The 21298-nt window shown below is 27.5% G+C and overlaps 1 protein-coding gene across 1 annotated transcript; it reads right to left on the bottom strand.

Annotated features, from left to right (window-relative positions):
• Positions 1-542: 542 nt before the first annotated feature.
• On the bottom strand, positions 543-19523 carry LOC134831424 (angiopoietin-2). Its single transcript, XM_063845150.1, has 7 exons — positions 19488-19523; positions 2365-3387; positions 2044-2305; positions 1491-1622; positions 1248-1435; positions 1009-1195; positions 543-950 (listed from the first exon to the last, which is right to left on the bottom strand). Exons 2-7 carry the CDS (start codon positions 3288-3290, stop codon positions 771-773), a joined length of 1875 nt encoding a protein of 624 aa, XP_063701220.1. The 5' UTR covers positions 3291-3387; positions 19488-19523; the 3' UTR covers positions 543-770.
• Positions 19524-21298: the final 1775 nt, after the last annotated feature.

Here is a 21298-nt window from a genome sequence, read left to right as displayed (position 1 = left end):
AGGAGAAAGGAATGGAAAATAAATGGGGATGCAATAATAATTTAATATCTACAAATTTGTGACTTAACATTAAATAATAATAATTATTATAAAAAAAATGAAAAAACGAAAAAAAAATGAATAACGAGCAGATTTTTGTTTTTTTTACAGGCGTGAAACGACAATAATTACATGAAATTATAAATTAATGTAATGTAATAATAAGAAAGCAAAAAAACAAAAGAAAAGTGATTGGAAAGGGTTTGAATGTTTACTCGTGAAAAAAAATAATAATAATACTGCAATGCATAAAAATCATAAAAAAATTCACACATCGAAAGGGAAGGCAGTCAAGAGTAAAAAAAAAATTATTAAAATTTCTCATGATAAAAAAAATATTTAAAAAAATACAAATATGTGAATGTTTTTTGGTGAATTAATGAAAAATGATCGTGAAGTTTTTTTTTATAAATTTAAAATGAATTAAAAAAAGAAGAAAATAGATTTTTTTATTTACATATTGAACTATTTTCTTGTGAATTCACGTGTTTTTATATTAAATATTGGAGTTCAATTCAACGCGCGCGCTTTTTAATTAATTAATATTTATACAAAGAATATTAGTTAAAAATATAAAATAAAATATAATACTTGTTGCACACAGCTTTCAAAGGCGGGGAGCGAGAAAGGGTCGTTGCGGACTGAAATTCAATCTATATTTTTTTTGCTATCTCTCTCTCTATCATACACATTCAAAATAATAAAGAAAAAATTTTTTTTAAGTATTATTTTCATGTAAACATTGTCGATTGCAGCCCTTTCGGTTTGATCATCATCGTTGCTCGTTTCAGTGTGTAATCCCATCCGCGCCAACGGAACCACACAATGCCTTGACGAGCTGTCAAGTCTTGTGGATCATGCAAATAAAGCCCATTGAGGCCTCTTCCGCATGATTTCCACCACCAACCGCCCTAAAACGTAAAAAATTCAACTTTTTCGATCGAAAATGAGATAAAAATCGACAAATACCTTCAACATGCTTGCACAATTAAGCGAACTTCGATCGTTATCTCTGTTGTATGTCGAAAACGGACTGTTATTCGATCCATACCACGGATCATTCAACGAATCTCCCGCATTTCCTTCGTATCCGTCAATCTCAAGTTTGTAATAATCCGCCTCCGAATGGATTTTAAAGTGCGAATATTGAGCGTACCTTCGAACGAGTTTCATTAAAAATCTGTTAAAATAAATTCTATCAAACTTACCTCTTGTTTCCTTCGAAATCTTCCAATTCCAACCTCAAAGAGTAATCTTCGTTGTTTGTTAACATGTAAATGTTTTCATTTCCAAGCCAGAATTCCTTCGCAGGATCTCCGAAACCGTTTTTGTAGTCAGCCCAATCACGATTGAAGTTTTCACGAGGCTCTCCGAAATCGTCACGGCGTTGAATGACCTGAAAAATTGAGAATTTTTAAGTAAAAAAAAATTTTGAGGGAAATTGAACTTACAGTCCATCCTCCATCAGCAATTTCTTGTTCGCAGTAAACTTTGAGGAACCAATAAGTTGTTCCGCGAATTTGCAAGTAATATACTCCCGAATTGCGCATTCCTGCGTTCAGTAAGTCGACACATGAGTATCCCTAAAATTAAAAAAAAAATAATTTTTTAAGATTTTTTTTTATTTTTGACAAAAACAAAATCATGTGAAGAATGAAAAAAAAAATACAAAATTTTTTTTTAAAAATAAATTAAAAAATAAAACAAATTATTTTTTAATTTTTTAAATTAAAAAAAAAATAAATAAAAAAAAAACTGTATTTTGAAATTAGAAAAAAGAATTATTAAAAAAAATGAATTTTTTATTTGAAAAATTTAAATTTTCATAATTTTTCCATCTTTTGTAACTCAAATAAAATTTTTTATCAACTTTTATTCCAAAAAATTAAAATTTTTAATCTTTTTTTTTATTTTTGTATTTTTGAAATCATAACTTTAAAAATTTTCATTCTAAAAATGTCTCAAAAATTCTTTTTAGGACTTAAATTAAAATAAATTTCTTACTTTGATATCCTTAAACGCAGTAGCATCTGTGGCAAACGTACTATTGATGACGGAAGGCTTATTTTTGACACTCGGGAAAATAATACTTCCTTTCTTCGAATTCTTATTCGACGAAGCTGACGATCCTTCAATCGTGTTCGAAGTTTGCGTCGATGTTGGAATTGATGCTGTCGCATTTATTACTTGTTGCTGTGGCACATACGTTGGCGAAGGATACGTTGTTGTTTGAACGATGGATTCGGTAAAGTCATCATTGGAATATCTTCAAAAAAAAAAAAAAATTAAATTTTAATACATTTTAGAAAAAAAAAAATTTTTTACCTCGTATTATCGTATTCAACTAATCGATCGATGGTTGGATCAAGAAGCAGTTCAGCCGGCACGGGACGTTGAGCTAAAACAGCGACATCATCTTCTTGTTTCTTCAATCGACGTTCGACAGAATCCAAATTTTCGATTATTTGGTTCGTTTTTGTGCGTAAATCTTGATGGATTTGACCAATGGCGCGTTCTTGACGTTGTGTTTGGGTAAGAAGCTCATCGGATTTTGGTACAAGATGGTCAACGGAGCTCTTTGTGCCTACAACGACGTTCCATACTTCATCCATTTTGTCGGAAACGGACATTATTGGGCGCATTTGTTGTGCCAAAGTGTCAATTTTGCTCACACGCACGACGGGACGAGTCGTTGTCGTTGATTGATTTTGCGTATTGAGATGGTTTGGATCGACGACAGCATCGTGAACCTCATTGACGAGACGTAAAGCTTTGCCTAAGTTCTCTGAGACTAAATTGATATGGAATTGGAGCTTCTTGTCGATATTATTTGTCGCGGATTTGAGCACATCCAACTCTTTCGTAAATTGCGTCACCATTTCGGAGTTGATGCTGCGTGTAATTTCCGCAACATTCATGCTAACCGGTTTGCGTTCACTCGCTTCGGCATTTATGTCGTCGCCGCCCGTCAAAAAATTGTTGTCAATTTGATTTTTCAAGCCGCTCAGCTTGCTATCGATATCCGTGACCTTTTGATCAAGCGACACCAATCTACTATCCAAATTGTAGATCGGCATTGATGCACTATTTGACGTCGATGGGGGCGTTACGCGAGCTCCCCGACTCGATATGCTTTGTAAAATTTGGTTTTCCGTTAACTTTACGTCTAATTGCTTTAATTTATCGATTATATTTATCGTTTTGTCGATATTGTCGCCAACTTTGTTATCCAATGCTTGAACGCGATGCATCAAATTCTCGACAGTTTGATCCAACGTATCAATTCGCTGCAATTTTCCTTCCAACGTGTTGATAACTGCCTCAAACACTTGCAAAAGTTGTTGCTCTCTGCAAAGAAATCAAGAAAAAAAGAAGAAATTAACATCAAGCAAAGCAAAAAAATTAAAATTTGAGTGCCTTGTCAATCTTTCAACTTGAAATTATTGACCTACATCTCATTCTGAGCACCTCGAAATTGAAAAAAAAAGGTCTGACTAATTGATCAAAGTGATAAAATTTAGGACAAAGTGCGTTAAAAATTGGATATCGGAGAAAAGAGAGGGATTATCAACACACATATCACACAAGTGACAAGGCACACACCAAAAAATAAAAAAGATTTATTCGTTATAAATTTTAATGTGTGTCACTTGGCCATTTCAATCACGACTTTTAACGAGCTCCATTCATGACGCGCCAATAAAAATGTCTCTTTATCAATATAAGCCGCAATATTGCCTTTTTAAATGGTAATTATGCAACTAATTGATAGAGCTCTTTGAATAAATGTACTTCTTCACGCATAATAACGAGACACGAGACGTCAGACAAGGCACGAGAGTCATCAAGGTAAGAAAATTTTTACACATTTAGCGCCTCGCAAGAAACTTTAAACGAAATTTGATTAAAAAATTTAAATTTTTGATGAATTGAAGGCAAAAAAATATTTTTATCGAAATTTTTGTTTATATTGTAAATATAAGTTTTTAACGAAATCTATCAAAATATGAAAAATTTTAATATTTTTAATAGAAATTTTTAATTTTTTAAAGAAATTTTATCAAAAAAAAAAAAAAAAAATAATAATAATATTTTTTGATAATTTTTTTTTAAGATATTTTCATTCACGAATTTTTAATTAAAAAAAAAAAATTATCAAAAAAAAAATTTTTTTAGAGAATATTTTTAGGATTTTTCATTCAAGAATTTTTACAAATTCCTAACGACAAATTTTTAATTTTTTAAAAAAATTTTAGCAAAAAAAAAAAATTATTTTTAAAAAATTTTTTGTTATGAAATTCTCATTCAAAAATTTATTCATTGAAAAAATTGATGTTTGAGTTCAAATTTAAAATTTTTTTCTTTTTAGATTTTTCCGGGTCTTTCAACTCTTGAAAGTTGTTTGACATTTTATGACATTTGATCATCTTTCATTGAAGTCTATATGATGAAATCGTCTCTCAGGAAATACTTGACGAACGCAGATTTGCATAAAACGCATATTTACCATTATTTATTTTCTTGTTCATCTCGTTTTTTTTTCTGCTTCCCTTATGAGATTTTGACATTTTTGTCTATTTTAACGCGAATTTAATCGGATTAGAGAGACACATATCGATGGAGACGCCAGCGGCAATAATTTCACTGCAAAAGCGCTTTATCAGCTGAATTTCATCGAAAAATCGAAGACAAAACATGTTTTAGCACTCATTTTATGAAAATTACTATTTTTTTTTTAAATTTATTAAATACACTTGCAAGGCCATGCCACAGCGCAACTTTTTAACTTTCATATTTACTTACTTCGAATTCTGCGTGTATTAAATTGTGCGTGTGGTGCGCGTGATCTCGTAACCCGAAGCGTAAAAAGAGTATAATCGGTCCCAAAAAAAAAAAAATCGGCGGCGACACAACAACGGAAACATATCAATAAAAAACATTAATAATAATAATAAAAATTGTTCACCTGTCGTGTTTTTTGAGGCGATTTCGATTGCCTCGCGCATGCAAATAGGCATAGCGGAGCACAAAATAAATAAACAATACCGAAATCTCTGTTTAACACGTAATAAAAAAGTTCCATGTTTCGTTGAATATTTTCGTTGGTGCGAAATATTCGACAAAAAAAAATATTCAAAACAGAGCGGATTGCATATGAAATGAACTTCAACAAGTTCCTTATATGTAAAGACTCCTCTCTTTCTATTATGTGTCGCGGCAAAAAATTTTTTTAGAGGAGGAAAAAAATTGACATTCGATTTTTTTTTGTTTTTTTTTTCATTAATATTGAAATTGTGTCGCCAAATAGCGGCGCACGATTGCATGACTCATTATCAGAAACTGCAACGGAGAACCTTGTTAGCTAATTATTTTTTTTTATAAATAAAACTTTTAATAATAATTGCTTTGAGCTGGAATTCCTCCATGCTATATGCCACGAGATAATTATTGTCAGATATTGAATTACGTGCGAATCGTCGCTGTAAGCTGATGATGAGTCGTTCTATTCCCATAAGCCATTAGCATGAGGCTTTTTATGCAAAAACGTGATCTGATATCGAGGAACATCGTTCGTTGCGGTTGTTCGATCGAAGGTTGCGCGTAATCAATATTCATTCACGATCAATCATAAATTGTTCTTTAAATTAGATTCTATTGTGTGTGAGAAAGAAATTTTCTCGTCAAGGTCTCATGAAATAATTGCATGAAGGATGCATTGTTTATTACACGGAGATGAAGACGTGCGCGACAAAACATCCGAAAGACATTGGAATTATTTACATCGAACAAAAATTTACGTAAAAAATATATAAAAAAAGCAACTATGCAAATTATTGCGCTGATACATACAAGAAACGCCATCCAGTTATTGTTGCTTGCTTGCTCGGTGTTACAAATATGCCACAATATTAAATTTATGTATTTACCAACTTGATTGAAAATGGGTGGCTTAAGTTTTATTTATATATGAAACTTAATTTAATGTTTGTTCGCTTGTTGGCTGCAAAATAGTTTTTTTTTTGCCAGCTGCAAATTAACAAATCGCATAGCTTTGTGTTTTTGCGTGATTTTATTGTTTGTTGTTATTTTTATAAATGTTTAAAGAGCTCCAAAGAATGAATTCAATCCGAGATTAATCAAAGGCAGGTTTTTATTGTGCTGCATTTGTCTTAAATGAAATGCTTTATTGGTTGGCTTAAGAGATTTGTTTTAAAAATGATGTACAGGGAGGTTAACAAGTTTTGTTCTGTTTTTAATTGTTAAGAATTTGTTCTCTTAATTTGTCTTCATATAAAGATTTTTTTAATTATTATTAATTTTTAATTTGTTTCTTTAAAATATTTATTTCTGTTCTTTAAAGTAATTTGTAGCTTTTAATGACAGTTTTTGTTAAAATACTTAAGATTCTTTCAATAAAAAAGTTTCATATCGAAATAGTATGGCTAACTTAATGTTTGAGAGCATTGGATTCTCGACCTTCGATAAAAATATTCTGAGACTTCGACTTCGAGCAAATATCAATGCTTTGGTTTGTCTTCTATATTCTATACTTTCAATATCTTGTAACATGAGTTCAAGAAGATGATCTTAATATGTGAGGAGCTCTTCACAGACAGAAGATACGTCACCGCAAGCAGAAGATGCTCTATTTGTATCCAACGTTCACGAAAATTGATTTAAGATAGATTTTTATAGGTCCAAAATTGTGAGTTATGTCTTTCTATGTTGAAATTCTTCTTTTTGCCTAAATTCTCCATCAGTCTATGTTATGAGATACAATGTGCCTTATTAAAACGTTGTTATCTTTTCAAATGTTGCTTCGGAAGATTAATTTGTTGAATATTCAATAGTTGTTTTCAATCGTCTTTGGATATTATCTAATGGATTTAGAATAAAATTAATATAGTACCTCGAAAATTAATGGTAAAAATTATAAAACGCCCTGTACTTTTTGCTATGAATTGATGACCCAACTCGATATTTTTTGAACGCGTTGATCAAATCTTTTACGTCTTATTTTTAAATCTTTTTTGATTCTTTTTCTCAATAGTAATAAAAAAAATCGACATGAGAGAATTTTTTATATCACTTTTGATCTTTAGACACAACTTAACTTAACTGAACTCAAGTCAACACATTTTCCTCAATAAACTTGAATCATTGCATATTTTTTATTTTTTTTAAACAATTGCGTTCCCCTGTTAATGACTTTTAATGTTGATCTGATACGAGTTTTTTCTGCATTTTTATGGCTCATTGACAATAGTTTTCAGACAAAAGCACAAAAACTGTACAAAATTCAACGCCTATTCATTTATATTTTTTCATCTTATCAGCTTTTGGTAATCGCAGAACTTTTGCAAATAATTGCTTTTATTTATTTTTCGGGGTTTTTGTTTAACTTTTAGCACACACACATTATGAAATAAAATAAAATAACGGCAAACTTTATTATATTATTATTGTCTTATTTTATTGTAGATTTAGACTGAAAAATGTTGTTATGAAAAAATTTAGTTAGAATTTATGATTTTTGATTACACAAGATGACAAGACAAGGCACACGGTGTGCTTGCGAAGCGTATTAAAGCGAAATTTAATAGCGTTGCACGAATAACGGTCGCTATAATTTTCGCAAAACTAACAAGCATGCTTAATAAACACATTTGCATTAAATAATTTTCATGATTTTTTTTCTATTAATAACATGAAAACGGACCATTAAGCGGTGTTAAAACATTTGCCAGAACAGAAATTCATGAATTTATGGAAAACTGGGTACTTTATTTTAATTATTTAATCACATAGCTTGCAATAATAATAATAATCATGACAATATGATTTTGAAATCGAAAAAAAAACTTGAAGTTTTCTCAAGTATTTTCGGTCAGTCGGTGCAATTACACACGTCAAAAAGATTTGCGAGCCATAGCGTTGCTTTCACAATACGCACGAAGCACAATTCAACAATTCACCTCCATTAATGGCACTTTTGTGAATGCATGTGCGGGATTAACCCCCTTCATTTACTCGCGTAAAACTAATAAATTGTATGCAATTGACAGCTATGGTAAGTTCATTTTTGGACAGGTTTTGAATGTTTCTGCGTGATTGATTAGAAAAAAAAAAATAAAAATCAAACTTACCGATCTCCCGAGTGCGAAACTTTTGTTTGTATATCTCAATTCAATTTTCGACTCGACAACTTAATTAGAAACATGCGTAGCTGTCATAAAAAAAACTGTTGAGTTTTAGCCATGAGAGAACAACTACACAAGGAAAGTTTTCTACTGTCGTCACGCCCCGTAAAGTAGTTTTTCTTTCTCACAACACACACAATAAAACTGAAACAACTAGAAGGTCATTTAACAGGTTACCCTTTTTTTATTGCTACTTATGCTTTTTAGCCATCAAAAGATACAATCAACCCGCAATCAAAGCACGATTTTACAGTTTTTATTTAATTTATTTACAGAAAAAAAAGTTTTTTTTTGCAACTTGTAACAAAGCACGAGGAAGTTGAAAAAAACTATATGGGATCAAAAGATATGGTTACGAAAAAAAAATGTAGAATTTCAGACAAGCTTTTATGGTATTTTGATCACATTCTTATGACAGGTGAGTGGTTGTAAAATTCAAATTCATTACAGATAAAAGATTTTTTTTAATTAACGAATTAAAATTTTAAATTTATTTTGTTGAAAAAGTTAAAGTAAAAGGGTATTTCATTAAAAATAGCTATTTTAAGAATTCTTGTCAAAAATGTTAATTAAAAGTTTTTTTCTTCGAAATTTACTTTTACAATCATTTTAATTTTAATTTATTCTTAAAAGTTATTATTTAATAAAAAATAAATTTAATTGGGAACGAAAGGTAGTTTATGCCAAATTTTGAACTTTTAACTTTTTCAATGAAAATTCATATTTTGAGTTGAGTTTGTTGAGATTTATTTTTTTTTGTGAAGCTTTTTTCACAAAATAAGTTTATTTTTATAAAAAATTAAACTTTAATAAAATAAATTTAATTAATTAATTAATTTTTCATTTAATTAAAAACTTTTAATTTTTAATGAAATTCAAAATTTATTTTTTGTTAATTAAATTATAATTTTAATATTAATTTTATTTTTAATATTAATTTTAAAAAATTAATAAAAATTTGTTAAAAATTGTAACTGAGCAAAAATAAAAATTTTTATTAATTTTTTAATATTAATATTAAAATTTTAATTCAATTAACAAAAAATAAATTTTAGGAATTAATAAAAATTAAAAATTTTTATTTAAATTAAAAATTAATTAAACAATTTTTTTAATGAAGTTAAAATTTTAATTAAAATAAATTTATTTTTGTTGAAAAAACATCAAAAAATTAAATTTTTTACTCAAAATATATTTTTTTTTAAAGTTAAAAGTTCAATGTATGACATGAACTACCCTCCGCTTCCAATCCTTAAGTGTCTTTTGTCACAACTTTAAAACCTTTTAAAGACACTTTCAAATCGAGCAAATTCTTACAAATCACATATTCATACGATTAAAATCCACGCAACAGTTGCTTTGCCCGGGGGCTCGCATAGCAATAAATCTCATTCATTTTTAATATTTATTCTCGTTTTCCTCCGATAAATAATTATATTTTGCATTAAATGCCAGTTCAAGTCAATTCAAGCCAAAGTCGATTTGAGTCGCAAGAAAACAAAACTACCTTACAAAGGACGAATTTTTGCACCGCTTACATGTCATTGTTAATTAAACATACGTTCGTACAAAACTTGTATCAATAGAGCAGCAAAAAAAAAAAAATCTTTGAAATGAACTACATTCGCTGCACAACTAATAATGGCTAATTATTTAACAAGTCTGTTCTTAGGCATAACTCGATGCAAAATAGAGTTTTATTACTTGCCGTACATTTCAGGCATTAGTCAAATCATAATTCATTACAATAAATATTATAAATAGATAAGTGAACTAAACGCCCATATTATGCACATATACAAGTCGCTTGCTCGATATTATTAAGTTTTTTTTTCTCTCGCATATTGACATGCCATACACTACTGACCAACATACCCCGTGCGTCGTCGTCGATCGCAATAATAATTACAAACACACACTCTCGCATGATAATCTTGTTCTCGATGTAATTTTTGTACAACAAGTTGCCACAACTCGCCGCTGCTGCACATACAAAAATTACATAAAATAAACTTATAATGAATGAGTCGCAGCACCGAACACAGAAAACAGTAAATAAACAGTCTCGCGTATGGAAGTCGCGCGCGTTACAATGCACAAAAACAGGTTTATTTGAAAATAAAAGTGGACTAATTACGTAAGATTTTTTTTTTATTTTGATTCCAGTTTAATTTTTTCTTATATTTTTAGTGTAAAACTTTTAAGATTTTTTCTTGGGCTTGATGTGAACGGTACACAAGTGTATGAGAAAAATTAAGCAAAATTAAAAGTCAGTGGATTTTATCAATAAAATCGACAAGATTGTATTTATTTTAATACATTTTGAGCGAACGAGTCGATATTGGTCGATTGTAATGGAGAGCAAAAAATAAAAGGTACTTGATCGATTTTCAATACGAATTTAATAAAAAGTTTTAATTATAATTTTATTGATTTGACTTGATATGATTTGATCGATTCGAGGATTTACAATGAAAATAAATTGATTTTTTTGCGTGTTAGAATTATTTATAGAACATGATTTTTTTGCCATTTAAATTGAAAAAAATAAGAACTTTAAAATAAACAATAATAAAAAGAATGGAAAATCACGAAATCTGATTGTAAAATAAAAAAAAATAAAAAAAAAAGTTGACATGAAATGCCGGTTTTTGAAAGTTTATCGCAATTACGAAGCATTTTTGTGTAAAACATGCCAAAAAGATTAAAAATTTAGAAAAAAATATATTAATTTTTATTAAATAGATTTTGTAACAATTACTTCCTTATGTATTAAAAATTTCAATTTCTCAATATTTTTAATTTTTTTTTTTATAAAAACATAAAAATTTTGTCAGAACTTTTGAAAAAAACTCAATTTTTTGAAAAATTTTTTCCTCTTTGTTATATAAGAATCTTAAAAATGTTCAAAAATTGAGACGTAAGATTAAAATTTCAAATAACAAAAATACCGAAAACAGCCTATGAAATTTTAAATCTTCAAGACACACAGAAATTTTTTATTTTTTTTAAATTTAAAAGCTAAACTCTAACAATATATCAGTTCAGAAAATAAATAAAAAAAAAAATAAAAAATAAAATAAAAAATAATAATAATTTTAGAGTTTAACTTTGAAAATTGAACAAATTAAAATTTTTTCCGTGTGAATAAAAATCCTAAATTAAGATTTATGTTTGATGTTGTGAAGTTTTATCGGCAACACGTGCAAAACACAAATTTACTCCCATTTTTCAAATCTGTCTAGTTTTGTCTGTTTATTCACTTTCTTTTGAAGAAATGCCGCGACGCTCGTCAATTGTAATAAAAATAATTTATTGCTTCATTGAAGTCTGGGCCCGTATCTTGAATCATTGAAATACAATTTACGCAAAAGAACCATAAATCATAGATACAAAGAGCTCGCAACAATTTTTTTCTTGCTGATACACATTTTCCAAGTAAATGCGTTCCATATCTCTCTCATGTCGATTTTTTTTCTTGTGCTTGTTGCCGAGCAATTGAATTTGCAATAATTTAGCACTTTATGTGTTGCAAAGCAGAATTTGAATGGTCTCTGCAGCTTTTGAACGGCTCGCTAAGAAAATCAAAGTTGTTGCACAATTGAGTTGGACACATTTTGTGTGTGTGTCTGTTTTTGTGAATGAATGAATTGAAAGATATTGTAAAGCGAAATAAATGAGCTGTTTATGGTTTGTGAGCTATTTCCTTGTTTTTTTTTCATACAATTTATATTCGCGCTATCATATCGCCCCGAGGCACTTTGTTTGCCATAATTTTTGGAATCCTTCGTTTAACACTCTCAGTCTCGGTGTGACGGGAGAGCAATCAGACTAAAATACATTAAATTACATCGTGAAAGTGTAAAACCGCACATATTTTGTCGTTGTTGTTTTATGTCTGCTTGCTGCTAATGAAAGTGTCACAATATATGCATCGGATATTATCTAACCGACATTACATGCGCATTGTACTTTCGGACAAAAGATGAAAAGAAATCAAGCCTACTGTTCGAGCGAGATTACTTTTGTGCTATAAAAGGGCAGAAAAATGCTTCTGACACAATTTTGGGCACGATGTGGCAATTTTTAAATTAATTTTAACCAAAAAAGTGACATGTCAACGAGCGACATGAAGCAGTAGCGATTGATTAACCTCAACAATATTTTAATAAAAACATCATAGAAAAGCAATCATTAATCAAAAAAAACTGAATCCCACTCGAAATATAATATTTCATACAACACTCTTTTTTTTCTTCTTGGTAAGTTTCATTCACCCCATATTCGTTTAAATTATTTTTATTTATTTATTTAATGAACGATCATTTCTCTCTCGAGCTTAGCATATTCAATTTACCCATAAGAGGTGTACTTCAACAACGTGTGTGTGTGTACTTTTCCATTTATTATTGTTTGTTTTTATTTGTTTAAACATTTATTTGTCTGTTGAAATCTCTAATAGCACACAGAAAAAAAATTGCAAGTGATTGAGGAAAGACACGCAAAGACTTGAGACAACAAGACAACTGACATTACACATGAAAGCACATGTTAAAAAAATGTGAGAAATTTGCGTTTCGCTTTAAATTTTGCCAAATTGATTTTTCTTTTTAATTCAGGTAAGAATTTTTTTTAATTAATTAATTTTAAAATAATTTTTTAAAATAATTAAATAATATTTTTCAAAAATAATAATAATATAATTTTAATTAAAAAAAAATTAAAAGAAAAATTAAAGATGCTCTTTTATTTACTTTTATTTTAAAAAGATTTCTAATTTTAAAGAATTTTTTTTTGTAAAAAAAAAGAAAAAAAAAATTAAATATTTTATTCAAAAAATTTAGAAGAATTTTTACTTTATAACTTTAAAAAAAAAATTTTTTATATTTTTTTAATTTTTCAATAAATTTTTATGAAAATTTTATATTAAGCTTGACAAAAATTAAAATTGAATTAATCTTTATATTGACGAATAATTTAATAATAATTTAATTAAATTATTATATTTTTATATTTTAGGTATTTGCAACTTTTAAATTTATAAATTAAATTTTATAAATTAAATTTTTATTTATTTATTTAATTATTTTATTTAATTAAAAATTTGATTAATTAAAAAAAATTAAATTAAATAAAAAAAAATAATTTAAATAAAAAAAATATAAAAATAAATAAAAACTTTGTAAAAATAAATTTAATAAAAATTATAATTAAAAATAATTATTTATTAATTTTTATTTTTTTTTTAGATTTTGTAAATAATTTCATGTCTCGCAAAAATTTTAAATTTTGCAAAAAATAAGTTTTTCACAATAAACACTTGAAACTTTAAGCACCGCATGGAACAAAGAAACATATCGATGCGATGTGCGAAGCGATACCATGATAACTGAAGCAACTTGTCTGCGCGGATTAAATGTTGGAACTCGCAATGAAATTATTGAAATGCTAATCATCGAGGAAAAATCATGTGTTGATACGGAGAAAGTGCAGTCTCTAATAACATGCAATCTTTTTTGCTTTACGTTTAAAAAAATTTTTTTTTTAATAATACTGCTAATAAAACAAGTAATATCACATTTTTATAAATTTTGAATAGTAGAAACTTAACTTTTTTGCAAACTGTGAAAAAAATCTTTAATCTCTTGAAATTATTGTCAATTCCCGGCGGTTGTTCATATCAATTATTATATTAGCTGCAAAAGTTGTTATGACAGGCACCAATCAAATAATTTTGTGATTATTTATTATTTCACTCGTTTTTTTTCTCGTCGCAATGATTTTCGTGCAGTAATGATCGATTGAAATCGAGTTCGGATCGAAACAAAAACTGCTAAAATGGTAGCGCGACATGTCAGACATTTTTTTGTGAGTGTTTCATAAATGTATTTATTTATTGGGCAACGTGTGATCGACGCTGTGAATAATTGAAGTCTCGAATTACGGTTGAATTAAAAGTTTTGCGAAATTTTTTTTTTTTATTTAATATGTTGAAAGCTTTTTTATGACAAAATTTTATTCTTTTTAAGATGATTAAAAATTCAATTTCTTTAAAAAAAATTGAAACAAAAAAAATATTCTAAAAAAAAATAAATAATATAAAAAAAATTTTAAATTAAATTTTAAAATTAAAATAATAAAGAAATTGAATTTCGAAAAAAATTTAAATAAAAAAATATTTATTTTTTTTTATATTTTTTAACATAATTAAAAATTAAATTTAAAAAAAAAATATAAAATCATAAAAAAAAATTTGAAAAAAAATTTTAAATAAAAAAAATTTCAAACCTTTTTTAAAATTTAATTAAAACGACGCCTGGTAGTCTACTCCAAATAAAGCAACTCGCACATGTAGCAACAACAACTACCGAAATTTGATCGATCAATGAACTCTTTATTTTTTCTCTATACATCTCTCTTTATCGCCGTATCTCCTTCCCTCGTCATTCATCCAAGTAGCAAAAGTTAATCATCGTGGCAAAATCCAATCATTAACACAGTCGTCATCGTCACAACCTAATTTTGAAACACTTTTAATCTCGGTTCGCCGATAAAAAAAAAATTATTTGCACTGCAGGAAATGTACTTATTGCCCAACATCAAAGCAACACATCGCAACATATATTGAGAAGAAATTTGGTTGTTATTTCTCATATGCGCTAACAACGAGCCATTCAACAAAGTTATGAGACATGATGTAATGACTTATTGTTTTCGAAAACTCATAACAACGACCACAAAACATCAGCACAACGTGAAATCAATATAATGAATGATAATTTTTCCCAATAGTTATAATAGAGTTAATAGTTGTTGTATATCAATTTTTCCCATCATAACGCTGAGAGGCGACTCATTAAATTTTATGCAAAAAAAAAAAAAAAAAAAAAAATTTAAAGTCTATGAAAGTTGTTCGTTTTTGACTTGAAATATTAACAATTAATAATTATTATTTTTTTTACGAGACAAATTAATTGATAATTATAGTTTTTAAGGTTTCAAAAAACCCTGTGGGCGAAAAAAGGGTGAAATTAACCCCTTAAGAAGTCAATTTATCACATAAGGGGTTAATTTGACCTCTTTAAGAGGTTATTCTGACCCCTTCAAAGGTTAACTTGACCCTTGAAGGTATCAAATTAACCTCCTTAGAAGTCAGAATAATCTTTTAAAGAGGTCAAATAAACCCCTAATTGATTAAGTGATAAATTGACCTCTAAAGGGGTTAATTTGACCACTTTAGGGGTTAATTTATCTCTTAAGGGGTTTATTTTACCCTTTTTTCGCCCATAGGGAGGTTTCAAAAAATGTTTCAAGATCACGTTGGCTCGCGATGTGACGCAAAGCTCGGATGTATATCATGTTATTTTTATATTAAAAACGTCTTCAATGCCAATGTCAAGACAAAAAATGTTTATTTAAATTCCATCATTCTTTTCAATAAACACTAACAATACATTTTTATGGTCGATTATCTTCTTGATGGAAAAACGAAAACAAACAGAAAAACACCCCGTTTCGCATTTTTATAAAAATTTAGCGATTTTGTGGCGTGTCTGATAGGCGTTTCAATATTTTTTTTTTATTTTTTGTTCTAATTATGTCTTAATGTTTTCACGATATAGAAGGTGATGATTTAATAAAAAAAATGAAGAATATTGAGTGACGGTAATTTGTTATTGTTGTTGTCGCTAAATGAAGCACGAACAGAATATGGGAGTGTTGACATGATAATTGTAGGAAGTTGTTCACGTTTTGTGCTGCTTTGATGAAGTGAGATGAGACTCGTGTGAGAATGAGTTATTATTGAACATTGTTTTATTTTTAAAGTTCAAGAACAATTGATTTCAAGGAATGCGCATTGAGAACAGACGATGCTCCCTTTAGATTATGACATTAAAGGCACGTCAAGAATTTCGTTATCAAGGGATTTATTTTTACTTGAAGGAAGATTTTTTCTGACCTTCTTAAGCACTTTGGCACTTGTTCAATGAATTTTGTGTTAAAATCCAAAAAATTGAAGAGGAAATGACTTTGAGAGTCTTAAATCTCAAATTAATCCATCTTCAAGGTATGGAGAAGGGAGTTTAACAAATCATCGACTCATCATCCGAATGATTAATGATAGTTTTCCTTATGAGGTTATAAGTAACTTAAGCTTTTATTTTGAAAAATCATCCAAAAAATTTTTTTAAACTTTTTTTTTAGTTGACACTTTTACCCAAATTTGATAATTTTTATGAAATAGTGCGAGGTTTTGACCTTTTTCGCATTTCATTAGAAAGACAAAAATTTAAATTTTATTATTTTACTTCCTTATTTTGTATTTTCTTAAAATTTTTACGCTTCTTAAACTCAAAATTTAACCTTCGAAAGTTTCATAGAACCCAAAAAACTCATAAAAGGGCTTTTTTAAACACGATAAAATCTTAATTAACAAAACGTTAATCGTTTTATTGTAAATTTTGTAAAACAAACTTCTTAAAAATTACAAACACAAATGAAAGGTTAAACGTCTGATGTCAAGCGTAACAAACGGAGCAGCAAAAATGGTCACACACAATAAAAATTCCTCAATAATATTGACAATTTATTTATTTATTATTCATTCCATTCATTCATTTATTCCCATTTCCAAATAATACGACGTCGTCGTACATTTTTCACATTATTAATTTATTTATATTTGAAAGTAAATTGATTTTATTACATTTTACGTGCACCATAAAAACATTTGCTAATATTATGTGTGTTTTATACGAAAAATGGTTGACATAAGAAAAAAATAATAAAAAAATAGCCAAAAGCGAATTTTCGTTGCACGGCGCAAGAAAATAATATCAATTTAATAATAATAATAGTATAACAATGTTATTTGAAATAAGAAAAAAAAATCGTAAATTAATTGTATCGCTTTTTAAATCTATACTTTGTCTGTTAGATGCACGAGTTGGCTGGTTGGTTGGTTGCATTCTTATTTTTCGTGTACATTGTTTTTGTTTGAAGCAACGAGCAACGAACGAACGACAAATTGTTTGGAACCGAAGCCTTGAATAACCCGGTGTTTGCGTTAGTTTTGGTTTTGTAAAACATACATTTATTTATACATTTGCTCGAATAATAATAATAGTAATGTTTTATTATTATAAGAAAACAACAAAAAAGTGATCTTGTTCGATTTTCTTACCCATACGTTTGTTTGTGCAATGGAATAGCAACAAAACAGCAACAACAAGCAGTAACATAAGGCGTTGTTGTTGTTTGGGCTCTATTGTGTGTGGCTTTGTATGTGTCGAAATAGATCAAGGAGAAAAATTGGATCGCATTTCAACTGTTTTATTGAGGTACATCTATTAAGTTAGAAATAATTTTTTTGTTTGAAAAATGTGGAAGCTTAATGTTTCGTGTTAAGGTAAAAAAAAACATTTTTTTTATTAACATTGAAAAATTTATTAACTTGAGATTATGTTTAATTTGTTTTTTTTTAAACATAACATTTAAAACATTTTAAAATATTAAAAAAAAAATATTTTAAATTTTATTATTTTTCATTTTTTTTTGATTTAAAATTTTCTTATTTATTTTTATAAAATTAATAAAAATTTTAAATAAAAAATTAATTAAATATTAAGCTTTAAATTTTTCTTTGCATTTTAATAAATTTAAAAAAAAATAAGTAATTAAATAAATATAATACTTAAAATTGTATTACTTTTGATTATATTTTAAATTTTTAATTTAAAAAATTTATTTGTTAAAAATAAAAAAAAAAAATTAAATTGAAAATAATTTAAACATTAAGTTTATAAATTAATTAAAAATAATAAAAAAATTAATATTTAATTTTATTTAAAAATTAATACCTATTTAAAAAATAAATTAAAAATTAATAAAACATTAAGCTTTATTTTTTTTTTAATTTTTAAAAAATATTTTTTATTATCATTTTTTTTAATTTTTTACTTGATTAAAAAATTAAAATTATTAAAGTAAATATTACAATATTTAAATGTTTGTATTTTTCTTTTTTATTTTAAGGTACTTCAACAATTTCTCAAATAAAAGCTTTGACGTTTTTAAGGTAAGTTTTAAAAAATTTTTTTCAATTAATCCAAATCAAGCACATAAAAAAATAATCTAAACATTATTCGTTTTGAGAGAAATTATTTGAAATTAAAATTTAATTAAAATTAAAATTTTTTAATTTAAATAATTTCTCTCAAATAAATTTATTTTTAATTTTTATTACAATTTATGTTTTTTTATAGAAATTTTAAAAATTTTTCTGAATATGTAGCATAAAAAAATGGTATTTTTTCCGTATTTTCATATTAAAAAAATAATTATTTATTAACGAACGCTAAGAACGCTAATTTTTTTACTAATTCATCAACAATAGAGAAAAAATCTGTCGAAAAACTAATAAAGTTGTTATCGAATGCCGCCGTTCGTCGATCGTTTGTCGCGCACGTCAGTTCAGTCTCCAATACTAAACACAAATCGTCTTGTATTCCTTTCACTTTTTTTTTTCGTACAGTTCCAATTATTGACAGTCAGTTGTATATTTATTATTATTTGTGTTGTTCGCCTTATTAGTGTCTCATTCATTCTCTTTTTTCACGACGACATACGCCAACATACAAACATAACCTAATGACCTGCTGATTCTCGGAGCGAGATAACGGGCTCATTAAAATTCAGCAATTTTTGAACAATTTCGCATTGAACGACGCACATTCTTCTTATTATTTTTGGTGTCATTTGTTGTCATTTGTCAAAAAAAAGAAAAAAATTGTTATCCCACGACCTTCGTAATGTTACTCAAGTTAATCAAATGTCAGTCACCGTTATGATTTTTTGACTGTAATTCAAGTTTATGTCAACTCATACATGAAAGAAATTCGCACGAAAATTTTCAACGGAGGGCATTGAATCGAAAGACTTGCAGGGACGCATAAGAAACGAACCTGTTTCGTTGATTAATTAATTTAATTTGAATATTTTGTGAAGCGGTGAATATTCTAGAAATATATTTACGAAGGTCGCGTTGAATTTTTCTTGACTTTGTAACTCTTTGGAGCAACTTTTCAATCATAATTCAATAAAAATTTTTTTCAATCGATTTAATCGCAATTTATGACTCGCGTATTTGTGCAAAAAACTAAATGTTGTTTGACATAAATTCAATATTTCGTGTATTTATGATAAAATTTTGTTAAAATCATAAAAAAATAGTTAAAAAAAACTTACCTTGTTCTTGGTCTTGAGGCATTTAATGTTTTTGTCAAATTCCGAGTGTTGCCGGTGCCGTTGAGTAAATGTTGCTGTTGACTCGCACTCGTGCGCGGCAAACGAGGCGACGGATTTCCCGTTCCTGGACGGATAACGGGACTTCCAGCGAGCGTCGCAACAACGCACGCCGAAAGCACGAAGAGCACTGCGGCCTTTAAGGCCCTCATTTTGTCGTGTATTTAACCAATTCACGCGGAAAATGGTTGCACATTCGGCACGAAAGTGTGACACGAGTCTCTCTCGAAGACTCTTTTTCGCGTTTTGTTCGTTTCTTTTGTTTCTCGAGGTTTTTACTTTATTATCGTTATTATTATTTGTGTTTGTTTTCTATTTTTTTTTTTATTTTACATTAAATAACTATTATTGCAAATATTCAAATCACTGCTCGTTGCTATGCTTGTAAGTAGGTAATTTCTGTAAGAAAATATGAATTACTTATGAAAAAAGTGAAGTTTTAGTTTCTGCTGCATGAAATTGCTTGTTAGAGACTACTTATTACGAGAGTCATGTTTTTTTACTTTAGTTTTTTTTTCCATGACGTAATGATGATTATCAGTGCAGTTGTTGTTTGTTGTCAAAAACACTCAAGAAACCATTCAGGGGGATCCTCAAATCGGGTTTTTAGTTGAACTTGAACATTGAAGAGACTTCATTTATCAAATTTTTACCCATAATTATTCACCAAAAGTGTTTATCTGAAAAATCTTAAAAAATTTTTAAAGAAACCGACGATTTTTTTGTCTTAAGAGGGTAATTTGATGCTCAAAAGTTACTTGAGGAATGTAAATATTGCTTAAAATTTATTTTTTTTTACAAAATTTTCATTCCATTTAAAGTTCGACTAAATAAGTAATAAACTTAAAACGTTTGACTTCTTAACTCAAAAATCGCCTAAAACTGAAATTTTTGTTTATTGAAGTTAAAATTATATTTTTTTTGTTCATGAAAATTATTAGAAATAATATAATTTAATTAAATAAATAAATAAAAATTAAAATAATTTTTTTTTTTAATTTTAAGAAAATTTTTTTTTAATAAACGAGAAAAAATTTTTAAAAAACTATTTTTTTTTGTTTTAAAAATATTTTTTTTGTTCATGAAAATTATTGAAAAATAAATTAAAATTAAATTATATTTAATTAAATAAATAAATTAAAATATTTTTTTTTTGTTTGTAATTTTATGAATTTTTTTTTCTTTAAAAAATGAGAAAAAAATATAAAAAAATGTCTCAAGAAAGTACTTTAACTCAAAAATTGTCCATCATACGAAGTTTTCTTTCACTTTTTTCTACTAATGATCAAAAAAATCTTCAATTTTTGACATTTTCTCATTATAATAATTTCCTTAAATGCGATACAAGAATTGTCAAAATTTTGTCAAGACCTCCAAAAATTATGTTTTCAACCGAAAGCGAAAGTCTTGAAAGTGCAATTAACAACACCAAAAACGTCGATCAATGCTCACTTTCGTACAACGTGTGAATTGATATGCAAAATTAATATTTTTTTTTTAATATTTCGTGTATTTGTGTCTATTGTTCAACATTCCGCACATTATTCACTCATTAAACTAATTTTCTCTTTAATCATCAAATATATCGCGAAAAATTAATCTTTATTGTTATTTCGCAGCCAGTCAATTTCAGTTAATTTTTTTCGAGTCTTTATATGGTTCATTTCATATCATATCGTAATTAATGAGTTTTATTGCTCAATAGCAGTAACAACGGGCAAGATAGTAATAAAAAATATTTTGCATTTATTTTG

Source organism: Culicoides brevitarsis, chromosome 2 (assembly GCF_036172545.1).
Source record: "Culicoides brevitarsis isolate CSIRO-B50_1 chromosome 2, AGI_CSIRO_Cbre_v1, whole genome shotgun sequence".
NCBI lineage: Eukaryota > Metazoa > Arthropoda > Insecta > Diptera > Ceratopogonidae > Culicoides > Culicoides brevitarsis.
The sequence above is the reverse complement of the archived record's forward strand: the minus strand, read 5'-3'. Positions and strand labels throughout refer to the sequence as shown.

Excerpts from the sequence above, each read along its gene's own strand:
- LOC134831424 (XM_063845150.1), bottom strand. The coding sequence starts at position 3,290 with ATGCATCGCGTTCAAGCATTGGATAACAAAGTTGGCGACAATATCGAC. Across the intron at positions 2,306-2,364 it reads GTTGAATACGATAATACGAG|ATATTCCAATGATGACTTTA; the intron begins GTAAAAAATTTT and ends TTTTTTTTGAAG. Across the intron at positions 1,436-1,490 it reads TTGCTGATGGAGGATGGACT|GTCATTCAACGCCGTGACGA; the intron begins GTAAGTTCAATT and ends TCAATTTTTCAG.